The sequence below is a fragment of the Aphidius gifuensis genome, linkage group LG1 (genome assembly GCF_014905175.1).
Source record: "Aphidius gifuensis isolate YNYX2018 linkage group LG1, ASM1490517v1, whole genome shotgun sequence".
NCBI lineage: Eukaryota > Metazoa > Arthropoda > Insecta > Hymenoptera > Braconidae > Aphidius > Aphidius gifuensis.
This window is the reverse complement of record NC_057788.1, coordinates 28,750,127-28,775,461: the sequence shown is the minus strand read 5'-3', so window position 1 is coordinate 28,775,461 and position 25,335 is coordinate 28,750,127. Positions and strand designations below refer to the sequence as shown.

Sequence of the window (25,335 nt, the reverse complement as noted above, 5' to 3'; positions counted from 1 at the left end):
GCACTCGCAAGGAAAGCACAGGCAGAACAGGCAAGAACAGGTAACTTCTGAGGTACCTGAAACACGTTCATCCAAAACACGTGTACGTAAGCAATCAGCTGATGTATCTTTTGTTGTGAATTGTGATTGTATCAGCAATTTATTAATTTTTTTCCCTGTTGGTAGTTTGTAATATATATTTTTTTATGTTGGTATTTAAAAGACTCCATTGCTTAATTGAAAATTCAAAAAATAAAAAAATAGAAATTAGAAATTAGTAAACTAAATCAACTAAATTAAAAGCAAAATTAAAAAAAAAAAAATTAAAAAAATTACTAGCTGTAAGTTAATAATTTTTATTAATCAGAAAAAAAAAAATTTTTAATCATATAATATTAGAAAAATGTTTCGAAATATAAATTGAAGTTATTAAAAAAAAAATTAGTATTTTAATAATAATAATTTAAACCAAGTTTAAAAATATATATTTTATTTTTTTTACAACGCAATATTGTTATTAATTATTTTAAGAAGAAATAATAATCCATGTACAAAAATCTATGTAATTCATTGAATAAATTGAATCGAATATGTAGAGTCGAATATGAAGCGTATATGAGCAATTTATTAATTTTTTCTCTGTTGGTGTTTAAAATTTAAATTAATCGCAAAATTTAAAAAAAAAAAAAAACAAATTACTAACTTTAAGTTAATTATTTATAACTATTTAGAAAAAAAATTATAAAAATCATATAATATTTGAAAAATGTTTAGAAATATAAATTGAAGTTATTAAAAAAAATTAAAGCTTCAAAAATTTTTATTATGTATTATAATAATAGTAATTTAGAGGCTGACTTTATAAATATTTATTTCATTTGTTCACAACGTAAATTTGTTACTAATTATTTAACAAAAAAAAAAAAAAAAGAAAAAAAAAACCTATTGATAATAATATATTATTATTATTGGTAAATAATAAGTTTCTAAAAAAAAAAAGAAGAAAACTATTTATCTATAGGCTACTATCAGTTTTTTAACGAAATGGTTTTTTTTTTTTTTTTTATTTTTGTTATTCATATCTATTTTTTTTTTTTTTTTATCTTACAGTGTTGAACGCGTTGACGTATTACTTGTTAAATTTTTATTTTGGAGCTTCCAAATATTTTTAAAGCATTAGTATTATTTAGTCGCTAAATAGTTCTTCTAATGAACAAACGTACCTCATAAAAGCTAAAGAAAAAAAACATCAACAAAATTCTAAATATAAAAAAAATTGTTTTTATAATAAAAAATAAGTAAAAAGTGTTAAATTTATAAATAATATTTTCATTACTATTTTATTGAGTAAAAAAAAAATATTTTATATTGAAAAATGAATATTACTAGGCCATATGCCACTTACATATCTGATACAGCGGCTGGTTTCATCATAAACTTCAGCATTTTGGGTACAATAGGTAATAGAAAAAAAAATTATAATATTAAATAACATTCAATTATTAAGTGAATAAAAATAATTAAAAATTATTTTTATAATTTGCAGGAAACATATTGACAATAATTGCATTTGGAAGTAGTAATAAAATTCAAAAAAATGCGACAAAAAAATTTATTATAAATTTAGCAATATCAGATTTAATATTATCAGCAATTTCATTACCAATTCTTTCTGGACAATTATTATTTGATAATTGGTTATTTGACAAAACTTTATGCAGAGTTTCAACAGTTATATTATATGGTAATTTAAATGTAACACTTTTGAGTATGACTGCAATTGCCATCACCAGGTAAAAAAATTAAAAACATAATAAAATTATTTACCAATAATGTATAAATAAAAAATTAATTTTTGATATATTTACAGGTATTTCATGGTTTTAAAACCAACTGTTTATCCAAGATATTTTACTGATAAGAATGTCAGTACTACAATGATTTTAATTTGGATATTTAGTTACTTAGAACGTGTACCACCAACTTTTGATTTGTGGGGAACAATTGATGTTGATCCAAAAACATTTTTTTGCGGTAGTTTTCCGAATGAAGGTCAATCGATTGATCCAAATCTTGTGCTCGGTCTTATTGCATTTTTTACACCATGTCTTGTTATGAGTTACTCATACGTATCAATTTATTTAAAAATTAAAAAAACACGTGAAAATGTTAAAACACATGATAGTAGAGCTACTAAAAATATTGAGAAGGAAAAAAAAGTAACAACACTTATGTTTATAATATTTGTTAGTTTTTTAATTTGTTTTTTACCAGGGGTATTAATTGATTCGATTGATGATGAAAAATATTATCCAGAATTACATGTTTTCCATACAGTACTTAGTTGTGCAATTGTTTTTATCAATCCAATTATTTATGCTTGCTCAAATAAACGTTATAGAAATGCATACAAAGCAATTTTTAAAAGTGGTGGTAATGATAGTAGTCATCAACCAGACATTAGTTGCCAGACTCCACGTTGTTTGCCAACCAAATAAATGTAAAAACTAATTATTATTTTATGTATTTTAATTAAAGATTGATTTTTAAATTTAATTTTAATATTTCAAAATATTATTTTAATTTATTTATTTGTAAATAAAAAAAATTTTTTTTTTCCTTTTTGTTTATGTAGTTTAATTAGTTTAAATAGTTTAAATAAAAGTTATATTAAAACTTTATTGAATTTTTATAAAGCAACAAATAACGTAAATTTATTATAATTTTTTTCTCATTATATTGTCAAGACGAAAAAAATAAATAAATTGATCACAAGTAAATCTTTATAAAAGAACATTATTTATTATTTTTAGATCTTGTAATTTCTTTGTGGTGTTCTACTCTACAGCGCAGTGAAGTTGTTGGGTGCATTCGAAATTTTGGTGTAAATGTAACATCAACGAATATATGTATGCTTTTCTCTTATGAAGAATAAATAAACAAATAAAATTTACCGTATGTCTTGTTGAAATTATAAATGTCTTTAATTTTCTCACCATTAAAAACTTATTATTATTAATTCAAATTAATTGATATTCAAATTATTCTATTTATTATAGCAGAAATATTGCAGATCAAACAGATCAAAGTGGATCTACACTACAAATTTATTTCATACAGTAGATCCATTTAGATCAAAATTGATCTATGCAGATCTGTGGTGCTTTGAAAATTTTCACCCGAATATGGGAAGTTCATTAGATCTAAAAAGATGAACATAGATATAGATAAAATGACGATCTACGTTGATCTACCAAGATCTTCTCCATTTGTTCCTGGGCAGCTCACCCCCACAAAAAATTTATATCCTGGAATTTCTTAAGAATAACACCGGTCATGCACTCTCGGGCATATGGCGTATATCCAGGATATATATTTTTTCGTGGGGGTCAACAGTAGAAGAGATATATTCAAATAAATGCTGAAACCCATATTGAAAAAAAACTGTAAGACTCAAATAATGAATTCCTATTATCATCGTTTAAGAAGTACACGATTCCAAATAAAAAAAAATAAAAAATGAGATTACAATTTGTCACAAAAGTGACCTACGAAATTATAATTGCGGGTATAGAGATTAAGACGATGTGATTACTCCCTAATTGTTGTAATATCATTCCTAGACGAACATAACATTTTCAAACGACCCAGGCGAAAATTATTTCTCCGATTTTCTTCGATTTTTCTAATTTGAATAAATAATTTTTCGCTTCACTCCGTTTTTTCTTCGTAATTTTACTTTAACAAAGTAAAGCGGAGTAAATCAGAGAGATATATAGAGTAATGTTAAGAAATTCGGGGAAAATCAGAGAAATACGTAGAACTATCAAAGAAAAACGAAAAAATATCCAATAAAATCGGAGAAATAATTTCCGCCAGGGGATACAAAGATAAATACAATTTCGAATTTGTTTTAATAAAAACTATGGAGAAATAAGAGTTGAAAAGAAAAAAAAATCCACATATTTTTTTTTTTTTTTTTATGTAAAAAAAATTAGATGTTTCGGGTTGGTATTCAATACCATGGTAAAATATAATATCTAATAAAATGAAACTTATTAGATTAAATTATATATTAGATCATTACTAGTGTTTAATATTTTTTAAAATTTCAATTGATATTTATTTTTATATCAAAAAAATGTGTAATTCTGATTTTTATATTTTTTAATTTATGATGAGTAAAAATAAAATAATTACAAATTTTTCACGAGTGCCACAAATACCTGCCTGAACAATAAAACGAATATATCTTTAAAAAAATTTATTGGTTGGATATTTTTAAAACAATATTATCCAGAATTACATGTACTACATACAATACTTAGTTGTGCAATTGTTTTTACCAATCCAATAATTTATGCTTGCTCAAATAAACGTTATAGAATTTTTTAAAAATAGTAATGATAATAGATATCAACAAGATATCAGTATACGAACTCTATACGTTGTTCGCCAAGTCATTTACTATTTAGGAAAAAAAATTTTTTAAATAATAGAATATCAGAGAAATGTTTAGAAATATAAATTAAAGTTATTGAAATAAATTAGAGCTCAAAAAATTTTAATTATGTATTTTAATAGTCATAATTTAAAGACTGAGTTTAGAAATATATATTTGTTTTATTTTTTTACAACGTCAATTCGTGACTAATTATTTAACAAAAAATAAAAAACTTTTTTATCTATATAAGTCATCATCAGTTTTTAACAAATTGTTTTCTCTTTTCCGTATTTTTGTTATTCATATCTATTATTTTTTATCTTACAGTGATAAACGCGTTGACGTATTAAATTAAAAACAATTATCCTAAAGAACAAACGTATTCCATAGAAGCTAAAAAAAAACCAACAAAATTTTAAATAAAAAAAAATGTTTACATAATTAAAAATTGAATTGAAAATAAAAAGAAAGAGTGTTAAATTTATGAACAAATCATTTAATTATTATTTAAAAATAAATATTAACTTTTTTTTTTGAAAAATGAATATTACAAGGCCGTATGCTACTTACGTATCCGATTCAGCAGCTGGTTGCATCATAAACTTCAGCATCCTGGGTGTCATAGGTAATTGAAAAAAATTATATAATTAAATAATATCTAATTATTAAGTGAATTAAAATAATTAAAAATTATTTTTATAATTTTTAGGAAACATACTGACAGTAATTGTATTTAGTAAAAAAATTTAAAAAAATGCAACAACAAAATTTATTATAAATTTAGCAATATCAGATTTAATATTATCAGCTATTTCATTACCAATTTTTGCTGGACAATTATTATTTGATAATTGGTTATTCAACCGAACATTATGCAGAGTTTCATTATTTATATTATATGGTAATACTTTTAAGTATGACTGCAATTGCCATGACAAGGTAAAAAAATTAAAAACATAATAAAATTATTTACCAATAATTTATAAATAAAAAATTAACTTTTAATATATTTACAGATATTACATGGTTTTAAAACCAACTGTTTATCCAAGATATTTTACTGATAAGAAGATCAGTATTATAATGATTTTAATTTGGATATTTAGTTACTTAGAACGTGTACCACCAACTTTTGATTTATGGGGAACAGTTGATGTTTATCCAAAAACACTTCTTTGCAGTAGTTATAATTACCAAAATACTTATATCGATCCAAGTTTGATGCTCAGTAATATTGCATTTATTCCACCATGTCTTGTTATGAGTTTCTCATACGTGTCGATTTATTTTAAAATTAAAAACACACGTGAAAATGTTGAGAAACATGACAGTACAGCTATTAGAAATATTGAGAAAGAAAAAAAAGTAACAAAACTTATGTTTATAATATTTGTTAGTTTTTTAATTTGTTTTTTACCAATGGTATTAATTGATTCAATTGATGATGAAAAATATTATCCAGAATTGCATGTATTACATACAGTACTTAGTTGTGCAATTGTTTTTATTAATCCAATTATTTATGCTTGCTCAAATAAACGTTATAGAAATGCATACAAAGCAATTTTTAAAAGTAGTGGTAATGGTAGTAGTAATCAACCAGATATCAGTTGCCAGACTCCACGTTGTTTGTCAACCAAATAAATTGCAATATTTATTATTAATCTATGTACTTTAAATAAAGATTGATTTTTAAATTTAATTTAAATATTTCAATTTATTTTTTTGTAAATTAAAAAAGTTTTTTTAATTTCTTTTTATTTATATTTTAATAATGATTCATTAATAAAAGTTGTATTAAAACTTTATTAAATTTATATAAAATAACTATTAAAATTTATTTATTACTATATTTTTCTCTTTATTTGTATACAATATTATTTTGTATTGGCAAGACAAAAAATAACAATTGAATAAAAATAAATTTATCACAAGTTTATATTTAAATGAGAACAGCTACCCACCTACCTACCGTTTATTATTTATTATTTTTTTTTATAAAAAAAATGAAAGCATAATTTTATAATTAAAATAAAAATTATAATAATTGAACATGTTCCTAAAAAAAATTCAATAATAAGAATAATTCTTACATATTAACAATTAATTGATCAATTTTTAGATGTATAAACACAAATTCTATAAGGTTAATAAATTGTACTGAATTGTAGCTTATTGAAGTAAAAAAAATTCAATTTAAAGTTTAAAATTACTTGTGAAAAAAGGAAAATGCGATTGGAGAGAATAATCCATATTAGAATTTCCATTTTTCACAAGTAATTTTTAAACTTCAAATTAAATCCTTTTAAGATAAACATCTCTGTAAAACAGCAAAATTGGAACTCGCAAAACGATAAAAAGGTACGTATCGCACCAGTCATCAACTTTTTGATAGATTCCATATAATATAAATAAATTAAATACGCAAATTAAGAATAATATGATAATATTATCATGCAGTACACTTTAAGACTTAAGTACAAAAGTAAAGTATACTTTGAGTACATCAACTTGTTGAAAAAAAGTGTCTTTGAGTTCTTAATTTTTTCCAAATGAAAATACATCATTATATGGTCTACAGTACGTAAAAAATTAATAATTAGTCAATTCATTTTTTTTTTTTGAAAAATTCAAAATTGGAAAAGTTGAAGAATTGGTGGAAAAAAGCTGAAGAAAATTCGGAGAATATTTGGAGAAAGTTTGGAAAAAAAATTGGAGTAAATTTCTCCGCTATTCGGATTTCGGATGATCTTCGGAGATCTTCGCAGTTCTCATGCATAATTGAGAATGCATAATTTTTTTATCGCGTAAAAATATTCACCGGATCATTAAAATATTTAAAATAAACAATGGAAAAAAAGTCTTATAAAAAAAAATTATTCAAAAAAAGTTTAGACCTATGAAGATCTTCAGCGATATGGTCAAAATAGTTATCGTTGGAGATCGTGTGAATTTCTTCTCGGGAGATAAAAATAATCCAATAACTAATGAGTTGAGAATACTAAATCATTGTATATTTGTATGTGGTATTGAATCAAGAATATAATCCCATCTTGATGACCACTTGATTTTATTATTCGTCTGCAATTTATTAATGATAAATAACAAAGAAAAAATAACAATTGTCAATTAAATATAAATTATTGATAATATTTATATTTAATTGACAATTAATTGTTTTTTTTTCTTTGTTATTTATTATTAATATACTGCAGATATTAATTACTGCAATTCTAATTATTAAATATTTAATAAAATTTATTACATCTTAAAATGAATTGAATAAGTATATATGTTATATCTAATTTTTCATATGGTTTTAATAATATTTCGTAATATTTATATATTTATCAGAGAGAAGTCTTCTATAAATATTTATATGTTCTGGAAATAAAATCAGACACCATTTTTATTAATTTTTTGTAAAAACAAATTAATTAATCCGATGTACTTTAATCATAGATTGATTTTTAAATTAAATTTTTATATTTGATGGTATTATTTCAATTTATACACTTCTAAATTAAATTTTTTTTTTATCTTTTTTTTCGGATATTTCTCCGTTTCTCTTCGACTTTTTCCGTATTTCTTCTTTTTGTCTACATTTTTTCCCATATTCTCCGATTTCCTTCGGAAAAAATCATTTGCACCAGGGTTTTCACCAATCTTTTTTTTCATCTTTTTATTTATATATTTTAATTAAAAATTTATTATTAAAAATTATATCTATAATTCAATGAATAATTTAAATTGCGCTTTTAAATTTTAGGGAGTTTTAACTTTGTTAATTCGCCATTTTGTTTTAGGGAATAAAAATATGGGGATTTTTCTTGCCATACATGGGGCAGCCATGTTGTTAAAAAGCTTGTTAAATAATTGTAAATAATGCTCACAAATATTCATAAAACAATATTTTAAATTTGAAACATTGTTTTAAATTTTTAAATTAGAAATATTATTAATTATAGTGTATATCAACAAACAATAAACATAAATAATTAAATCAATATAAACAAATGCGGCTTGTAAATGAAAGTCAGCCTTAAAACCGCTTTATATTTTAAATTTGACCGTTAACAGTTGACTGTGTATATGTTTTATTAAAAAACGTGATCCTGTCTAATTTTGCAATGTGCAAAAATTAATATAAACCTACAAATTTTTGACATTTTTAGTGAGTTTATGACATAAATTTTTATTCTAATAATAACCAGTTAAATCAGTGTTAATTATTTTTTATATCTAATTTAATCATACTACTTAATTTGACAGATTAACAATTGTTTATCCTGTCAGTAATTGTTTGTCCTGCCATTTTTTTTTTATACAATTTATTTATAATTTTTATTAATCAATTTATTTTAATTTCAATTATCAAACAATAGTCTGCAATTCAAATAAATAGATAAATTCTAATAAATAATTGATATTATTAAAATTTATAAACAACATATAATTAATAATTGTTTTTATTTTCAGATAATAATCAAGTGAGAAATACAATCAATTAAATATATAAAAAAAAAAATCAAAACAATGAGTGACGACTCAGTGCGTGTTGCTGTTCGGATACGTCCACTTGTTGATTCAGAACGTACAAAAGGTTGTGTTGACTGTCTAAATTTAACACCTGGACAACCACAAATCCGAGTGTCAGACAAAGCATTTACCTATGATTATGTATTTGGTTCATCAACAGAACAAGATGTTGTTTATAATGAAGCTGTTGAACCAATGGTTAATAATATATTCAAGGGTTACAATGTAACAATATTAGCCTATGGACAAACAGGAAGTGGCAAAACATATTCCATGGGTACAAATTACAGTGAAGGACAACCAATGGGTGTTATACCTCGTGCTGTATCAGATATATTTAAAACAATATCATTAAAAACAGATTGGAAATATAAAGTCACAGTGTCATTTATTGAATTATATCAAGAACAAGTTTATGATTTATTAAGTGAAAAAACAAGAAAAGAATCAATACTTGATATACGTGAAGAAATAAAAGATGAAACAAAAGGTATTAAAGTTGTTGGTTTAAGTGAAATTGAAGTTAAAAATGTTGATGATACATTTAAATGCTTGAGTCAAGGATCAGCTGGTAGAGCAACTGGTGCAACCAACATGAATAATCAAAGTAGCCGCAGTCATGCTATATTTACAATAACAGTATATCAACAAAAAATTGATGATAATGATACAGCAATGACATCAAAATTTCAACTTGTTGATTTAGCTGGTTCTGAGAGGAGTAAAAAAACTGGTGCAACTGGTGAAAGATTTAAAGAAGGTGTTAATATTAATAAAGGTTTATTAGCACTTGGTAATGTTATATCAGCCCTTGGTGATAATAATTCATCAGCATTTATTGGCTATCGTGATAGTAAATTAACAAGATTATTACAAGATTCATTGGGTGGTAATTCAATGACACTTATGATTGCTTGTGTTAGTCCAGCTGATTATAATATTGAAGAAACATTGAGCACTTTGCGTTATGCTGATAGAGCTAAAAAAATTAAAAATAAACCAATTATTAATCAAGATCCACGTACTGCAGAAATTAATCGTTTAAAGGAACTTGTTAAGCAGTTACAATTATCAGCACTTGGTAAAAATTCTGGTATATTATCATGTCCACCAGAACACAGTTGTTTATCAGAAAAAAATCGTACATTACAAAAAAAATTACGTGAATTAAGTGAACAATTACACACGAATTTAATTGAAACAATGTGTATGAATGAAAGAGCTGAACTTGCTGAAGAAGCTAAAAATAAAATGGATGAGGGTTTAATTAAAATAATTGATGAATTTAAATGTATTATTAATGATAATGATATTGATAATGATTTACGTATTAAATTAAAACAATTATATGATAAAATACTTCAACTTCATGATTATCAAAAGCAAAAAGATGCTGAAATAATACAACAAATATCACTTGAAGGTGATCCATCAATGAGAATAACAACAAATAATAATAATGATGAATTTGATGATTCATTAGATTCAAGTATTGAAGGTATTCAACTTGATGAAAAACAAGCTGAACATACAATACGTCAATCAGAAAGAAATAATGAAGTACAAAATATTAATCGTGCATTGGCTATTAAAGAAGAACTTGTATCAAGATTATTAACAAATGCATCACAATTAGCTGAATCAAAAGAATTACAAGATATGGAAAATGAAATTAAATCATTACAAAATGAAAAAGAACAATTATTAAAATTACTAGAAGAAACACAAGTTAATAGTGCATCAGCAAAATTAGCTGAAACACGTAGAAAAAAATTACAAGAATTAGAAAAAAAAATAACTGAATTAAATAAAAAATGTGTTGAACAAGGTAGAATTATTAAAAATAAAGAAAAAACAGATCAACAATTAAAAAATTTAACAAATGAAATACAAACATTAAAACAAACACGTGTTAAATTAATACGTGAAATGAGAAAAGAAAGTGAAAAATTCAGTCAATGGAAATTAGCTAGAGAAAAAGAATTATTACGTTTAAAAGATCAAGATCGTAAACGTCAAAATCAAATGATTAGATTACAAAGTCTTCATAATAAACAACAAAATGTATTTAAACGTAAAATGGAAGAAGCAAGTGCAATTAATAAAAGATTAAAAGATGCATTTGATAAACAATGTAAAGCTGGAATAAATCGTCAAGAAAAATCAAAAAGTAAAGAAACAATGAAAACATGGATTAAACAAGAAATTGATGTTTTAATTGGTACTGTTGATGCAAAATGTTCATTAGAAAAATTAATGAATGATCGTGCACATTTTAAAAAACAACATGATGAAATTAAAAATGGTTATATTAAAAATCCAACAAATAAAATACAACAAAAATTAGATGATTTATCAGCATATATTGATGTTAGAAGTGTACAAATAAGTGAATTACAAAATCAAATAATTAAATCAGATCAAGAATTACGTACCAATTCAAGACTTGATGCAATACAAACAGTTGCTGATGCTAGAATTGTTATGAAAGAATTATTTGAATCAATAAGTGATGTAGAAAAAAAATATTTTCAAAAGAACAATGATTATGATGATTTAATGAGTAAATATGATCAGCTACTAATGGATACAAGACAAGCTGAAATTAAAAGAATTGCTCAAAGTAATAATCATGAAAATAATGATGATGATATTGATGATTTAAAAAAACAAATTGAATCATTAAAAAATGAAAATAAATTATTAAATAATAAAATTAATGACAATCAATTTTTACAACCAGTACCAATTAAAAAGAAAAAAACATCAATTAAAGTTGATAAATTTCAAGAAGATGATGATGATGATTTTGTTATGTTAGATTCAGAAAGTGATATGAGCTTTACTGATGATGCTGATAAAGATCCAGACTGGCGTGGTACACCAATTGCCAAACGTGTGGCAATTGCCAAACAAAAAATGAAAAATCAAACAATTATTCATCAGCCAGAATCATCATTATTAAGAGTATCAATATCAACACGTTTAGCTAAAAAACGTGCATCTGAAGGTAACTCACCATGTGAATGTAAAACATCATGTGCAACAAGTTATTGTCTATGTCGTAAAGATCATGCAATTTGTTCTGAGAAATGTGGATGTGATCCAGTTAAATGTCAAAATCAAGAAAATCGTGGTAATCGTTTTTTCTTGGCTGATGAAAATCCAAAACGTATTAAAGTTGAAGATGATAATTAATAATAATTCATGTATATTTTTAAAGTTTTTTATTTTTTATTAATTAATATTAATTTTTTCTTTTTCTATCAAGTACTTTTTTTTTTTTTTTTTTAATTAAGTTTATTATTATTCATTAAATGACATCCATAAAATGGCTCATTTTTAATTTGATTATTTTCTGGCTACAATAAATATTTATTTCAATATTCAAGATATTTTATTTTATTATTAAAAAAAGTAATTGTCTTGTTTTTTTTATATAAAATTAATATTTCGAATTTTTTTTTTTTTTTGTATATTGTGTATTTTTATTGCCATTATTACTTTGAATAAAAACGAAATAATAAATGAATTTTTTGTTTTAAATTAAACATTATCATAATTAATTATTAATTTTAATTGTTATTGTTTTTTATTTGCAGCTAACTTCAGTTAATCGCCATTTTGTATTGATATTATTTAATTGGTTAAAATATAATACCACGTGATATTTTTTAACAAATAGAAAACCTGATATACTCGCGGTTATTTTAAAAAAATTCATTCGATTTTAGATTAATGTGACTTGTGGCAATGTTCACATTCATGACGTGTCATGGCTGAAAAATTTTGGTGTGATATAAAAAAATCCTGATAGCCAAGGTTAATTGTCATTGAGCCGTGTTCGTTAATTGCCATCTGAACAACAATCCGACAATTCATAACGATATTAACAGTTTAAATAATTTAATTTAAATAATTATATGTTTGATTAAAGTTGTAAAAAAATAAACACTAAGTGGTTTAAAAAATTGTGATAATGGCGTCAAAATTGACGATATTAATTGTCATATTATGCGTAATTAATGAAGGATGGAGTTTTTATTTGCCTGGTCTTGCACCTGTCAATTTTTGTCGTGTTGGTGATGACACCAAAACATGCAAGGTGATTTTATTAAATTATCTATTTATTTACTATTTTTTTTCATCAATAATTTAACCTCTTGTGATGATGTTGCCACATCATGAATCATCCAAAGAAAATAAAAAAATATGTCATATTGTTGAGATTGTCAATCATCAAGTATCAACAAAGTCAATCAAATGATTTTTATATTGACCAGTTATAAAAAATTGTTTTGCAAATAATTACATCATTTTTTTATTTTTGTCTAATTTTTATTTTTATAACCTAACGTTTTATCATCCCTGTATGTAAAAAAAAAAATTGCCAAGTATTTTAATCATTGCGGAAATGCAAGATAATAAAAAAACAATGTCATTAAAATATTTATTTTTATTTCAGTCAGAAATAAAGCTCTTTGTAAATAGGCTGAATTCAGATGAATCTGTCATTCCATTCGAGTATTATCAGTAAGTAAAAAAGAAAGTCTTGGTAAACAAAAATAACATACAAATAAATTAAAATGATTAATACTGATAATTTATAATGAATTGACAATAAAAAAAAGTTGAATAAATTATAAATTATTATCATAAATAAATAAAACATTTTGATGTATTTATGATAAATAAGATTATTAATATTATTAATATTTTACAGCTTTGACTTTTGTATGAGTGAAGATAAAGAATCACCAGTTGAAAATTTGGGACAAGTTGTATTTGGTGAAAGAATACGTCCATCACCATATAAACTTGAATTTTTAAAAGAGGATTATTGTCGTAAAACATGTACAAAAACATATGTTGGTGGTGATGAACAATCTGAAATGAAATTAAATCGTTTAAAAGAAGGTATGGAAAAAAATTATCAGCATCATTGGATTGTTGATAATATGCCAGTAACATGGTGCTACAGATCAGATGAAAGACAATATCGTACAACAAGATTTCCAATGGGTTGTTTTTCAAAAAATAATGGACAATTACCATACAGTACATGTGGTGTTAATAGTGCATATAATAAAGATAATACATACTATCTTGTTAATCATGTTGATATAACAATAACATATCACAGTGGTGAAAAAGAAGAATGGGGTTCTAGTTTTGGTAATAAAGGTGGAAGAATAATTGCCGTTGAAGCTGTACCAAGAAGTATTAATCATAGATCACCTGATCATCCTGATTGTTCAATAAAAGCACCACCACTTGAAATACCAGCTGATAAATTAAAACCAAATGAAAAATTAGATATCACATATACTTATTCAATTCATTTTAAGGTAAAATTTTATTTATTTTAATTATTAATTGTATTTATATTTAATTGACAATTAGTTGTTTTTTTTTTCTTTGTTATTTATCATTAATATATTGCAGATGAATAATACAATCAAGTGGTCATCAAGATGGGACTATATTCTCGATTCGATGCCACATACCAGTATCCAGTGGTTTAGCATTTTGAACTCATTGGTGATTGTTTTATTTTTATCTGGTATGGTTGCTATGATTATGCTACGAACATTACACAAGGATATTGCTCGATACAATCAGGTAAAAATTTTCAATATTTAATAACACATTAATTACTTAAAATCAATAATTATATTACATTTTATTTTTCTTTATTTATTTTTCTTTGTTTTTACTTGAATTTTTTGTGAATGTTTTTTTTTTTTTTTCGTTTTATTTTCTATTTTTGTCTGTGTTGCGATAACGCAGGCTTATTTTCAGATTGAATCTGGTGAAGATGCACAAGAAGAATTTGGATGGAAACTTGTTCATGGTGATGTTTTTAGACCACCAAGAAAAGGAATGTTGTTATCAGTATTTCTTGGTTCTGGTATTCAAGTATTTTTCATGACTCTTGTAACACTTGGTGCGTTATTTAATAATTTTATTATTGATAACAAAAAATTTATTCAACATTATTAATTGATATTATAAAATTTGTTTTTCAATTAGCTTTTGCTTGCCTGGGATTTTTATCACCGGCTAATAGAGGAGCACTTATGACATGTGCAATGGTTTTGTATGTGTGCCTTGGTACACCAGCTGGATATGTCTCTGCAAGAATTTACAAAAGTTTTGGTGGTGAAAAATGGAAATCAAATGTTTTACTAACAGCAATGCTAAGTCCTGGGTAAATATATATTAATAAATTAAATGTCATTTAATTGTTATTAACTTTTTATTATTTTTTTTATATAGAATTGTCTTCAGTTTATTTTTTGCTCTTAATTTAATATTCTGGAGTAAAGAAAGTTCAGCAGCAGTACCATTCAGCACATTGATTGCTCTTTTGGCATTGTGGTTTGGTGTCTCAGTTCCTCTTACATTTATTGGTGCTTATTTTGGTTTTAGAAAACGCGTATGTATTTTTTATAGCTCCTTTATAATTACTGCATATTTAATTAGTAATTATTTTATTTATAATTTTATATTTTAGGCACTTGAACATCCAGTAAGAACAAATCAAATTCCACGACAAATACCAGAGCAAAGTTTTTATACTCAATCAATACCAGGTGTTGTTATGGGTGGTGTTTTACCATTTGGCTGTGTATTTATACAATTATTTTTCATTTTAAATTCACTATGGTCTAGTCAAATGTATTACATGTTTGGATTTTTATTCCTTGTATTTTTAATTCTTGTTCTTACTTGCTCCGAGACGACAATACTTTTGTGCTATTTCCATCTGTGTGCAGAGGTAATTATTTAAAAATATTCATATCAATTTTTTTATAATGAAATTCATTTATAATAATGTGTTGTATTTTTTATTTTTTTTTTTAGGATTATCACTGGTGGTGGCGTAGTTTCTTGACCTCAGGCTTTACAGCTGTTTATCTTTTGATTTATTGCGTTCACTTTTTCTTTACAAAACTCGAGATTGAAGACACAGCATCAACAATTTTATACTTTGGTTATACACTTATCATGGTATTTTTGTTCTTCCTACTAACAGGTATGTTAATAATCATTTATATTCAATAAAAAAAAATAATTTAATATATAATTTATTAATTTATTCAAATGCCAACAGGTTCAATTGGATTCTTTGCTTGTTTCTGGTTTGTCAGAAAAATTTACAGTGTTGTTAAGGTTGATTAAATTAAAAATAAATAAAAAGTGATGCAGTGAAATGTGAGTAATGTGTCATCAATATGAGAATATATTTATCAAGAATCATTGTCTACTTGTACGAGATCAAAGTATTTAATCAACAGTATTATACATCAATAAATTAATAATAATTATTGTTGTTTTGATACTGAAAACTCGTGCTAGATGATTGTCAATCGGCAACAACTTAATGAAAAAAAAAAATTACATATAAATAATAAAGAAACAATTGACATTGTTGATTATCAAGTGATAAATAACTAAAAATCAAAGGGTGTGATTCAAAAAAAAAATAATATTTCTCATCGATATTTAATAATAATATTTGAATATATTTATTGATATGTTCACGAATGCATGTGTGTTTAATAAAAAAAATAAATTGTACAAATTGGCCATTAAAAATTTGAATGGTTGACTTAAAATAATACTTTTTTTTTTTTTTTTTTTAATTTTAAAACCGTGTTATTACTGATAATATTATTATTTGACTTATTTTTTTTTTCTTTTTGTTTTATTATTGCAATAAAAATAGACTGTAAAAAAAAATATATAAAAAAAAAATTAATTTAATTTTTAATAATCGTCGGATATACATTAGATTTAATTGATAAAAATAAAATGCACATTCTACAATTTATTGATTTTTTTGTATATTAATAGATACCACTAAATACGTGGTTAATTTTAAGTGTGTTAATAATATAAATAAATCTTATTAATTAAGTTACAATAATATATTTATTGTCATTAATTTATTAGCAATATATTTTCCTTATTTTATGTTTGCAATGTTTAATAATATTTATACCACGTGATTTTACTTGTCCAATCATTGCAACTATCATGCCACGTTTTATAAATCAACAATTTTTTTTATTCTTACGATTGAAGGTTTGCATAATTTTTTTTTTATGATACGTAACAGTTGAAAATTGCGTATCAAACTGAATTGTGAATTATTAAAACATCTGTGTATTTTAATTTGAAGCAAATCATGTTATCACCAAACGTGAAAATAAGTTTATTTATAATTTTTTTAATTGTCATTGTAAGTGAAGGATGGACATCATTTTACACATCTCCAACAATTTATTATAATAGTAAAAAATTAAATAATACGTGCAATTCAAATATTAAATTATTTTTTAATAAATTAAGTTCAAATAAAAAATTAATTCCATATAGCTATGATTATTTTGATTTTTGTAAAATTAATAATGAAAAAAAAAATAAAAAACAAAATATTGGTCAAATATTATTAGGTCAAAAAGATAAATCATCATTTTATAATTTCGAATTTTTAAAAGATGATTATTGTCATAAAATATGTACTAAAAATTATATTGGCAATGATAAAAATTCTGATATTATTATTGAACGATTAAAAGAAGGTTTAGCTATGGATTATCATCATTATTGGATTGTTGATAATATACCAGTAACATGGTGTTATAAATTACCTGATAGAAATTATTGTAACTCTTTAATTTCCATGGGTAGTTATTTGCAAGATGAGGTTTTATTAAATAGTGGGTATGATGTTGATAGAGTAAATAAAGATAATACATATTATCTTTTTAATCATGTTGATTTAACAATAACATATGAAAGTGGAGAAAAAAAAGAATGGGGTACTGGTTGTGATGATAATTGTGGAAGAATAATTGCTGTTGAAGCTGTACCAAGAAGTATTAATCATAGATCACCTGATCATCCTGATTGTTCATCAAAAGCACCACCGCTTGAAATACCAGCTGATAAATTAAAGCCAAATGAAAAATTAGATATCACATATACTTATTCAATTTATTTTAAGGTGAAATTTATTTATTTATTTTAATTATTAATCATATTTATATTTAATTTTTTTCTTTGTTATTTATCATTAATATATTGCAGAAAAATAATACAATCAAGTGGTCATCACGATGGAATTATATTCTTAATTCAATGCCACATACAAATATACATTTGTCAAGTATTATTTTTTCATTTTTAATATTTATTATTTTAACTGGAAGTATTACATGGTCATTTATAAATTTTAAAAATAATTTTCATAAATTTGGGAGATCGAAATTTAGTGGAGAAAATCAAGAAGAACATTGGTGGAATTTTTTTTATTATGATATATTTATTTCACCAAAAAATTTAATTTTACTATCAGCATTACTTGGATCTGGTGTACAAATATTTTTCATTGTTTTAATTATTTTAATTTTTTCTAATTTTGGCTTGTTATCACCAGTTGATACAGGCTCATCATTATTAACTGTATTTTTGGTTTTTTATGTAATATTATGTACTATTGCTGGAAATGTATCATCAAGAATTTATAAACGTTTTGGTGGTAAAAAAATGTTGATCAGTCATTGTTGTCTTAATACTTTATTGACACCAGGGTATGTTTTTATTTTTAAATCATAAAATTCGTTAACTTTAATTGTTTTTTATTTTTTAGATTTGTTTTTATTTTATATTTTTCTATGAATTTAATTCATTGGAAATACGAAAGTTCAGCTGCAATACCATTAATGAAAACAATTATAATTTTCATATGTTTATTAGGATATTTATTTATTAATATATTTTTTACTACTCATGCTGTTTTTAAAAAATCGGTAAATTACAAATGAATTAAGAGAATTGATTCTTTTTTTTCAAATTTAAATCTAGACAATGTATTTTAATTGAAAATATTTATTTTACAGTTATTGGAAATGTGGAATGATTCAAGTTCTGAAGATGATGATTTGCCAAATAATAATTTATCATTTATTGATCCAAGTTTACTATTTAGAAAAGACGTAGGTTTCAAATCGAAATTTTATTGTTATTTTATTTTTTAAAAATTTAATTTATTTTTTTTAGGCCATAGAAGATAAATTACTAAAGAAAAATCAAAATGTTAAAGATAGTTTTGTTGAAAAATTGATAATATTTGTTGACAGAATTATTGTGACACTTTTTCCTTTTAGTTGTATACTCATACAATCTTTTTTCATATTAAATTCAATTTGGGCTGATCAAGTATACTCTATGTTTGGAATTTTATTTATAAATTTTATAATTTTTGTTGCAATAAGTTCTGCATCAACAATTTTTTTATGCTTCTCTGATATTCGTAGAAAGGTATTATTTCTATAAAAAATATTTTACTAGTTTTATTTTCATATTGACAATTAATTATTATATTTTAATTTTTTTTAAGCACTACAACTGGATGTGGAATAGTTTTTTGACTTCTGGCTTTACAGCAGTTTATCTTTTTATTTATTGCATTAACTTTTTCTTTACAAAATTAGAGATTGAAGATACAGCATCAACAATTTTGTATTTCGGTTATACACTCATCTTGGTATTTTTGTTCTTCCTACTAACAGGTATGTTAATAAATATTTATATATTATAAACAAATAATTGTTTCAATAATTCATCTATTAATTTATCAATTAATCAACAGGCTCAATTGGATTCTTTGCTTGTTTCTGGTTCATCAGAAAAATTCACAATGTTATTAAGCTTTAATTTAAAAATTAAATTGAAACAATACTTTATGAAAAAAAATTGTAATCATTATTTATTTTTTAAATGATCGTTTATTAATAAATTGTTGAAGTAGCTAAACATGAGACAAACTTTATTTACAGCAATTAAATATTTAGATATCCTCCACAATAATACACTTGAAAAAAAATCAATTGCAAAACAAAAAAAAAGTATTTCAATATTTCACACACGCTGAACATAATTTAATTATGCTAGTATTTTTTTTTTTTTTTTTATTTGTACACTCATCACTATTTTCAATAAACATTTTATTACTATTTTCTTTTTATATCGTTAAATTACTAACGATTATCTCAAAATAACAGTGTCAAGTTTTTAAAATGAACAAAAATATACATAAAATTAATAATTTTTCGTATAAATTTTTTAAATTAATTAATAAATCAATTAATTTTAATTGGAGAATATTAATCTTTTGTTGTTTCAAGATTTATGCTGTTTGGTGTAAATTTATTTTAATTTTTAGTGGTTTTTAGCTTTTATTAAATTTGATTACTTTTTTTTCGATTAAACTATCGAACAATATTAATTGTTCCATGCATTTATCATTTGAATAATTGTTTTTAATTTAAATATGTTGACAATGTCCCACGTCGTTGTGTGCTGCTTGCACGGACAACAATAATCCGTCCATAATCAATTTATCCCGAAAACCAGTTGGGAAATTTCTCAATAAATTGAGTGCAGTGATGACCTGTAAGAATTATTTTTTAATGTGATGAACAAGAGGATTGGGATATTGGCATGTTTGATTTTTTTTCGCGGAAAAGGAAAGACATGCACAACAGTCCCAGTCATCTTGCCATCCATCAATAGGACAATAATAAATCAAGAAAAAAAATAATAAATAAATAAAGAAATAATTTTAAATGAAATTATTTAAGTGATTGGCAAGAAAAAAAAAATAAATAATGACTGATACTGATTTTATTGCACGGAAGAATTTCTTTTTTTTAAATTTCGATTGAATTGATTAAACAAATCGAAATTTATACCGGTAATAAACGATATCAAGCTATAGTTTACAAAAAAAAATAAACAACTAAAAAAAAAAAAATAATAATACAATTCACGAATAAACAAAAAATAATTTAAAAAAAAAAAAAATATATAACTGACAATGGAACAACACGTTTGTCGAAAGCACGTTTTTAAAACTTTCAATTATTTGTAAAATAAAAAATAGGAAAAATCTAATTATATAGAAAGAAAAAAAAAAAAAAAAAAAGGGTTAATTATTTTCTGGGACTGCGTCCGTGACGACGATTATTGTCACGATTTCCACCACGTCTGAATTCTTCCAATCTTCGTGCATTTTCAGCCATAGCTTTTCTTCGCATTTCTTCTTTAACAACAATCTGAAATATTATATTTAAATAATTAATATAATCTTTAATGAAAATGATAAATAAATTATAAAATAAATTAACATGTATATTTTTAAATGATTAAATTTATTATTTAATGAAAAAATAAAAAATAAAAAATATTACTTTGTCAAGTTGATGTGATTATATATTTATTTGTGTTTTTTTTTTGTTGAATTAAGCGTGATTATAAATTATTTTTTTGTAATAAGCTAACCTGCTCGTTGGTGAGCGGTAACCAGTATATGCATGGTGTTGCTTTTGTTTTTTTAAATAAATCATCAAGTAATTTTGCTGGTGGTGCATCATCTTCTTTTTTTTTAAATTTACGAGCTGGTGCTGGTAAATGTGAATCATTTAATGGACTACGACTTCTTTGTTTTCTTTTTTTACTATCATTATCTTTTTTTTCACGTTCTTTATCTTTTAAATTATGTTGATCATCTTCTTTTCCCAAATCCCATTCTCTCACAACAGTTACCTAAATTAATTTAACATAAATAAAATTATAATCAATATATTTTTTGTTAAAGGTTAATAATAATATTATTTATTTTTTTATTTTAAACTAACCTTTGTTGTTGTATTTGTTTTATCATCCCATGAATTTGGCCAATTATCACCAGTTGATACTGCCTCAACTTTTTTAGCTACTGGTTGATCTTTAAATAATTCTTTAGCTTCATTCATGGCTTCTTTTGTTGCGTATTCAACAACGAGTTTTTTTGGATTTGATATTGGCCAAGATATTCCATGAAGAGCTTGTCTAGTTTCAAATGCCTGATCTTCATTCATATACTATTTAAAAAAAAAAACAAAAAACACTCGTTAATATTTTAATGAACCATCATTCATTTTTTTTTTTTTTTTAAATTCAATTTATTCAATACTTGCCTCAACATAAGCTTTGGATTTTATTCTATCCATCCAAAAACCATTTTCAATAATTGTACCAGTACGTGATAGAAGCTCTTTTAATTGTGTCATTGTAAATGGACGAACTAAATTTTTAATAAACAATACATTTGTAACTTGTGCACCAGATGGTGAACTTGGTGATGGTAATTGTGATGTGTCTTTGACAATAGATATTTTTCTTCTTGCTATTTTATTCAAAAGAAAATTTGAAATTATTTATAATGCTATTTTGTAGTAATTATAATTGCTGATAAATAATTATTTAATTACCTAATTGATTGTCTCTTGAGCTATCATTTTTAACAAGTTCATGTTCTTCTTTGTCTTCATCACCATTATTTATTTCATGATGTTTTTCTTGCTCTCGTCGATGTTCTCGCACCTCATCGTCATCTTTTGTCAGGCGTACTTCACTCATTGACAAGGGTTTTGCTCCAGGTACCAGAGCCTTTATTGTAAAATATTTTAAAAGAAAATTAATAAACAATACACGTTAAATTAATGCCTATTTGTTGATTGATTATTACCTGAAGTGAATCAGTAGAAATTGATAAAACTGGTGTTGTGTCTGTACCAAGAACACTTGTTCCCCAACGACGTCTTTTTGGAATGACTTTAGGTGATTCACTCACATGATTTTCCTGATAATAAATTAATTAAATAATTGTTAATTAATTGTACAATATTTTTACTCTATTAATAACTTACTTTGTCTTGACTTGGATCATTCAATGAATCACCATCATCTTTCTTAACATCAACTGAGGCTCGTGAGCTGTAAGAAAAAAAATAAATAAAAATAATTATTTAACAAGTAGGTAATTATTACATTTAAAAAATAATAATTAATTAAGACTTACTAAGTTCTTTTTAAACAAACTTTAGCTGGTTTAATGATTGTTTGAATTTTTTCAATTGTTTCAGATTTAACATCATCAATTTGTTGATTTTTAATTTCATCAGAATTATCATTTGTTGTTTTTTTATTACAATCATTATTTTCTTCAGCATCAGATAATTTTTCCTTGTCATTTTCAGTATCAGCATGAATATCAAGATGTTCTTCTGGTGATTCTGATTTTTCTCTTTTAGTATTATCTATTTTTTCATTTTTAATAATTTCTGTTTTTTCATTATTAATATCTTTTTGTTGTTCTTTTTCTATATTTTTTGTTTCTATATTTTTATTAATTTTTACATCTTCATTTTTATCTTTTTCTATTTTAACTTTTTTATTATCAGCCTCACTTGTTTTTCTATTTCTACGTCTTGGTTCATCATCTGAATCACCAGATTCTGAATTTGATGAATCACGATATTTATCACGATGTTTTCTTCTTGTTAAACGTACTGGTCTTGTACTTGTTGTTATTTCATTTTTAGATTCATCATTTGTTTTATTATCTGATGATTCTGATTTTTTTTTATTATCTTCATCATTATCACTACTTGAAGGTGATACTTTTTTTTCTTTAATTTTATCTTCATTTATTTTTTTTTCATCTTCAACAATTGGTACACTATCTTTTTTAATTTCTTCATTAACAATTGATTTTTCTTCTATAATTTTATCATCAGATTCAGTTGATGATTTAACAGTGTCATCAATTGTTGATTGTTTTTTATCATTATTATTGTCTTGTGTTGTTTCTTGTTTTGTTGATTCATCCTTATCTTCATCAAGTTTTTCAGGTTCTTTATCATCATCATTCTTTTGAACATTAGCTTTAATATCCTCCTTGCTTGAAACATCATCATCATCATCATCAACTACTGCTGCTGCTGTTGTTGTTGCTGGTGTTGGTATTGTGGTTGTTGATTCGCTCACATCATCTTTATTATCTTCATTTTCCTTAGCAGGTTTCTGTCCTTGTCCTTCATCATCATCATGATCATCTTTATCACCATCATCACGCTGTTGTTGTTGTTGTTGTTTATCTATGTTTTTTTTTACGTCAGACATGTTGACTGTTGTGATATCATCAGACGGTATCTCCTTTCTATCACTTACCTCTTCGCCAGAATCTCTCCCTGTAATAGATGTTGTATCATCAATTGTTGTATCATTATTAATTTTAATTCCATCATTTGATGTTGTTGGTGGTTCATCAGCTGAATCAGCACTCTCAGCAACACCATCACTATAATCCTGCCATTTACTTGAACGTTTTTTACTCAATGATACATCTGATGTTTCCGATAAATTACGTTGTCTACATATTTTTAATTTTTGTATTTGTCCTGGTGATGCATCAGCTCTTGCAACTTTCCATACTGAGCCACCACTTTCATCAACTTCATCTTGTTTTTTAGGTGTTGTTGGCTCAGTTGATGTTACTTTTGTATCTGTTTCTTCAATAACTGGTGACATTAAACCACTTGTTGTTGTTGCTGCTGCTGCTGTTGGTGTTTGTGTTGTTGATGGTATTATTTTTGTTGGTGTACTTTCTCTACTACGTAAACGTGTTTGTCTTTTAAATGGTGTTTGTTCTTTATTATCATTTTTATTATTATCAATACCATCATTACTATTATCACCACGTTCTGGTGATGTTGATGGTGATTTTTTAGTACGTCTACGAGTTGATTTACGAGTTGGTTTTTCAGGCTTTTTTTCTGGTGATGATTTTGTCTTGTTACGTTCACTTTTACGTCTCATCTTGATTCTAAATTAAAACAAAAATACTAATCATTATTTATTGTCATTTCATTGATTATTATTTATGTAATTGTTTTTTTGTTTTGAGTAGAGAAGGAATGAAATAATTAATTGTTTTATTACTCATTTTTTTTTTTTTTTGTGTTATTCGTAATTAAAAATGGGCGTACCTGCAATAATCTTAACATGTATTGTTTTTTTTTTTTTTTTTAGATTATAATTATGGAGTTGAAAACGCCGAGTAGAATTTATAGGTATTATTGGAGTTTAGGTTAGCTAGTTAAAATTGAGTAAAAAAAAAAACAGGACAACTCAAAGCGCTTTTTTTGTTTGACATCGCGCCGATCTTCATATCTGGGTTAATTAAAATAAAAAAAAAATATTTAACAGTGATTATTAATTGTGAAAAACTTACGTGATGTGATTATTCAACTCCAATGTTATGTATAGCTATCAAATTGAAGTAACACTTTAATGAAAAATAATATTTTCTTGTCAATTAAATTATTGAGACGCGTATATTTTTTTTTTTTTGTGTTAAACAAAAAAATAATCGTTTAATGTTGGGTTCACTTCGATTGAGCGTGGGTTATGAACTTCTTTAGAAAGCCATATTGTTATTTATTTTTTTTTTGTTTTTTCAAACCACTGGCGGACAT

General features: G+C 24.3%; 6 protein-coding genes across 10 annotated transcripts; 5 read left to right on the top strand and 1 right to left on the bottom strand.

Moving 5' to 3' along the window:
- The first annotated feature begins 1,354 nt into the window (after positions 1 to 1,354).
- On the top strand, positions 1,355 to 2,477 carry LOC122847369 (protein trapped in endoderm-1-like). The gene is made up of 5 exons (XM_044145001.1): positions 1,355 to 1,439; positions 1,526 to 1,555; positions 1,607 to 1,772; positions 1,850 to 2,163; positions 2,254 to 2,477. The coding sequence occupies exons 1-5, from the start codon at positions 1,355 to 1,357 to the stop codon at positions 2,475 to 2,477; spliced, it is 819 nt and encodes a 272-aa protein (XP_044000936.1).
- Positions 2,478 to 5,339: 2,862 nt separating this feature from the next.
- LOC122847363 (rhodopsin, GQ-coupled-like) lies at positions 5,340 to 6,067 on the top strand. Its single transcript, XM_044144986.1, has 3 exons — positions 5,340 to 5,362; positions 5,440 to 5,700; positions 5,821 to 6,067. Exons 1-3 carry the CDS (start codon positions 5,340 to 5,342, stop codon positions 6,065 to 6,067), a joined length of 531 nt encoding a protein of 176 aa, XP_044000921.1.
- A 2,246-nt stretch (positions 6,068 to 8,313) lies between these two features.
- Positions 8,314 to 12,210, top strand: LOC122860128 (chromosome-associated kinesin KIF4). Of its 2 annotated transcripts, none has more exons than XM_044163803.1 (2): positions 8,314 to 8,597; positions 8,903 to 12,210. In XM_044163803.1, exon 2 carries the CDS (start codon positions 8,960 to 8,962, stop codon positions 12,158 to 12,160), a length of 3,201 nt encoding a protein of 1,066 aa, XP_044019738.1. In that variant the 5' UTR covers positions 8,314 to 8,597; positions 8,903 to 8,959; the 3' UTR covers positions 12,161 to 12,210. The 2 variants fall into 2 exon arrangements, with proteins under 2 accessions (XP_044019738.1, XP_044019739.1); XM_044163804.1 differs by lacking the exon at positions 8,314 to 8,597 and adding an exon at positions 8,637 to 8,714.
- Positions 12,211 to 12,711: 501 nt separating this feature from the next.
- Positions 12,712 to 16,935, top strand: LOC122860136 (transmembrane 9 superfamily member 2). 2 transcript variants are annotated; one of them, XM_044163820.1, is made up of 10 exons: positions 12,712 to 13,067; positions 13,428 to 13,495; positions 13,686 to 14,310; positions 14,408 to 14,584; positions 14,753 to 14,909; positions 14,996 to 15,173; positions 15,242 to 15,401; positions 15,480 to 15,743; positions 15,830 to 16,001; positions 16,080 to 16,935. In XM_044163820.1, the coding sequence occupies exons 1-10, from the start codon at positions 12,942 to 12,944 to the stop codon at positions 16,145 to 16,147; spliced, it is 1,995 nt and encodes a 664-aa protein (XP_044019755.1). In that variant the 5' UTR covers positions 12,712 to 12,941; the 3' UTR covers positions 16,148 to 16,935. The 2 variants fall into 2 exon arrangements, with proteins under 2 accessions (XP_044019755.1, XP_044019756.1); XM_044163821.1 differs by having other exon boundaries at positions 14,765 to 14,909; positions 16,080 to 16,908.
- A 122-nt stretch (positions 16,936 to 17,057) lies between these two features.
- Positions 17,058 to 20,941, top strand: LOC122860133 (transmembrane 9 superfamily member 2-like). Its single transcript, XM_044163816.1, has 7 exons — positions 17,058 to 17,978; positions 18,062 to 18,564; positions 18,624 to 18,783; positions 18,874 to 18,969; positions 19,034 to 19,294; positions 19,374 to 19,545; positions 19,626 to 20,941. The coding sequence occupies exons 1-7, from the start codon at positions 17,157 to 17,159 to the stop codon at positions 19,688 to 19,690; spliced, it is 2,079 nt and encodes a 692-aa protein (XP_044019751.1). The 5' UTR covers positions 17,058 to 17,156; the 3' UTR covers positions 19,691 to 20,941.
- LOC122860130 (apoptotic chromatin condensation inducer in the nucleus) lies at positions 20,417 to 25,299 on the bottom strand. 3 transcript variants are annotated; one of them, XM_044163808.1, is made up of 9 exons: positions 25,092 to 25,297; positions 22,878 to 24,683; positions 22,726 to 22,792; positions 22,545 to 22,658; positions 22,288 to 22,465; positions 21,994 to 22,202; positions 21,673 to 21,897; positions 21,317 to 21,580; positions 20,417 to 21,090 (listed from the first exon to the last, which is right to left on the bottom strand). In XM_044163808.1, the coding sequence occupies exons 2-9, from the start codon at positions 24,674 to 24,676 to the stop codon at positions 20,968 to 20,970; spliced, it is 2,979 nt and encodes a 992-aa protein (XP_044019743.1). In that variant the 5' UTR covers positions 24,677 to 24,683; positions 25,092 to 25,297; the 3' UTR covers positions 20,417 to 20,967. The 3 variants fall into 3 exon arrangements, 2 of the variants coding, with proteins under 2 accessions (XP_044019743.1, XP_044019744.1); XM_044163809.1 differs by lacking the exon at positions 25,092 to 25,297 and adding an exon at positions 24,847 to 24,962; XR_006374428.1 differs by having other exon boundaries at positions 20,974 to 21,090; positions 21,226 to 21,580; positions 25,092 to 25,299.
- Between the last annotated feature and the right edge of the window lie 36 nt (positions 25,300 to 25,335).

Coding starts and splice junctions, on each gene's coding strand:
- LOC122860136 (XM_044163820.1), top strand. CDS start 12,942: ATGGCGTCAAAATTGACGATATTAATTGTCATATTATGCGTAATTAAT. Junction 14,585..14,752: donor ATATTGCTCGATACAATCAG/GTAAAAATTTTC, acceptor GCGATAACGCAG/GCTTATTTTCAGATTGAATC. Junction 14,910..14,995: donor CATGACTCTTGTAACACTTG/GTGCGTTATTTA, acceptor TTTTTCAATTAG/CTTTTGCTTGCCTGGGATTT.
- LOC122847363 (XM_044144986.1), top strand. CDS start 5,340: ATGACTGCAATTGCCATGACAAG. Junction 5,363..5,439: donor ACTGCAATTGCCATGACAAG/GTAAAAAAATTA, acceptor ATATATTTACAG/ATATTACATGGTTTTAAAAC. Junction 5,701..5,820: donor GTTATGAGTTTCTCATACGT/GTCGATTTATTT, acceptor AATATTTGTTAG/TTTTTTAATTTGTTTTTTAC.
- LOC122860128 (XM_044163803.1), top strand. CDS start 8,960: ATGAGTGACGACTCAGTGCGTGTTGCTGTTCGGATACGTCCACTTGTT.
- LOC122847369 (XM_044145001.1), top strand. CDS start 1,355: ATGAATATTACTAGGCCATATGCCACTTACATATCTGATACAGCGGCT. Junction 1,556..1,606: donor GACAATAATTGCATTTGGAA/GTAGTAATAAAA, acceptor TTATAAATTTAG/CAATATCAGATTTAATATTA. Junction 1,773..1,849: donor ACTGCAATTGCCATCACCAG/GTAAAAAAATTA, acceptor ATATATTTACAG/GTATTTCATGGTTTTAAAAC.
- LOC122860133 (XM_044163816.1), top strand. CDS start 17,157: ATGTTATCACCAAACGTGAAAATAAGTTTATTTATAATTTTTTTAATT. Junction 17,979..18,061: donor CTTATTCAATTTATTTTAAG/GTGAAATTTATT, acceptor AATATATTGCAG/AAAAATAATACAATCAAGTG. Junction 18,970..19,033: donor GTTTACTATTTAGAAAAGAC/GTAGGTTTCAAA, acceptor TATTTTTTTTAG/GCCATAGAAGATAAATTACT.
- LOC122860130 (XM_044163808.1), bottom strand. CDS start 24,676: ATGAGACGTAAAAGTGAACGTAACAAGACAAAATCATCACCAGAAAAA. Junction 22,203..22,287: donor CTCAAGAGACAATCAATTAG/GTAATTAAATAA, acceptor TGAATAAAATAG/CAAGAAGAAAAATATCTATT. Junction 21,091..21,316: donor TACCGCTCACCAACGAGCAG/GTTAGCTTATTA, acceptor ATAATATTTCAG/ATTGTTGTTAAAGAAGAAAT.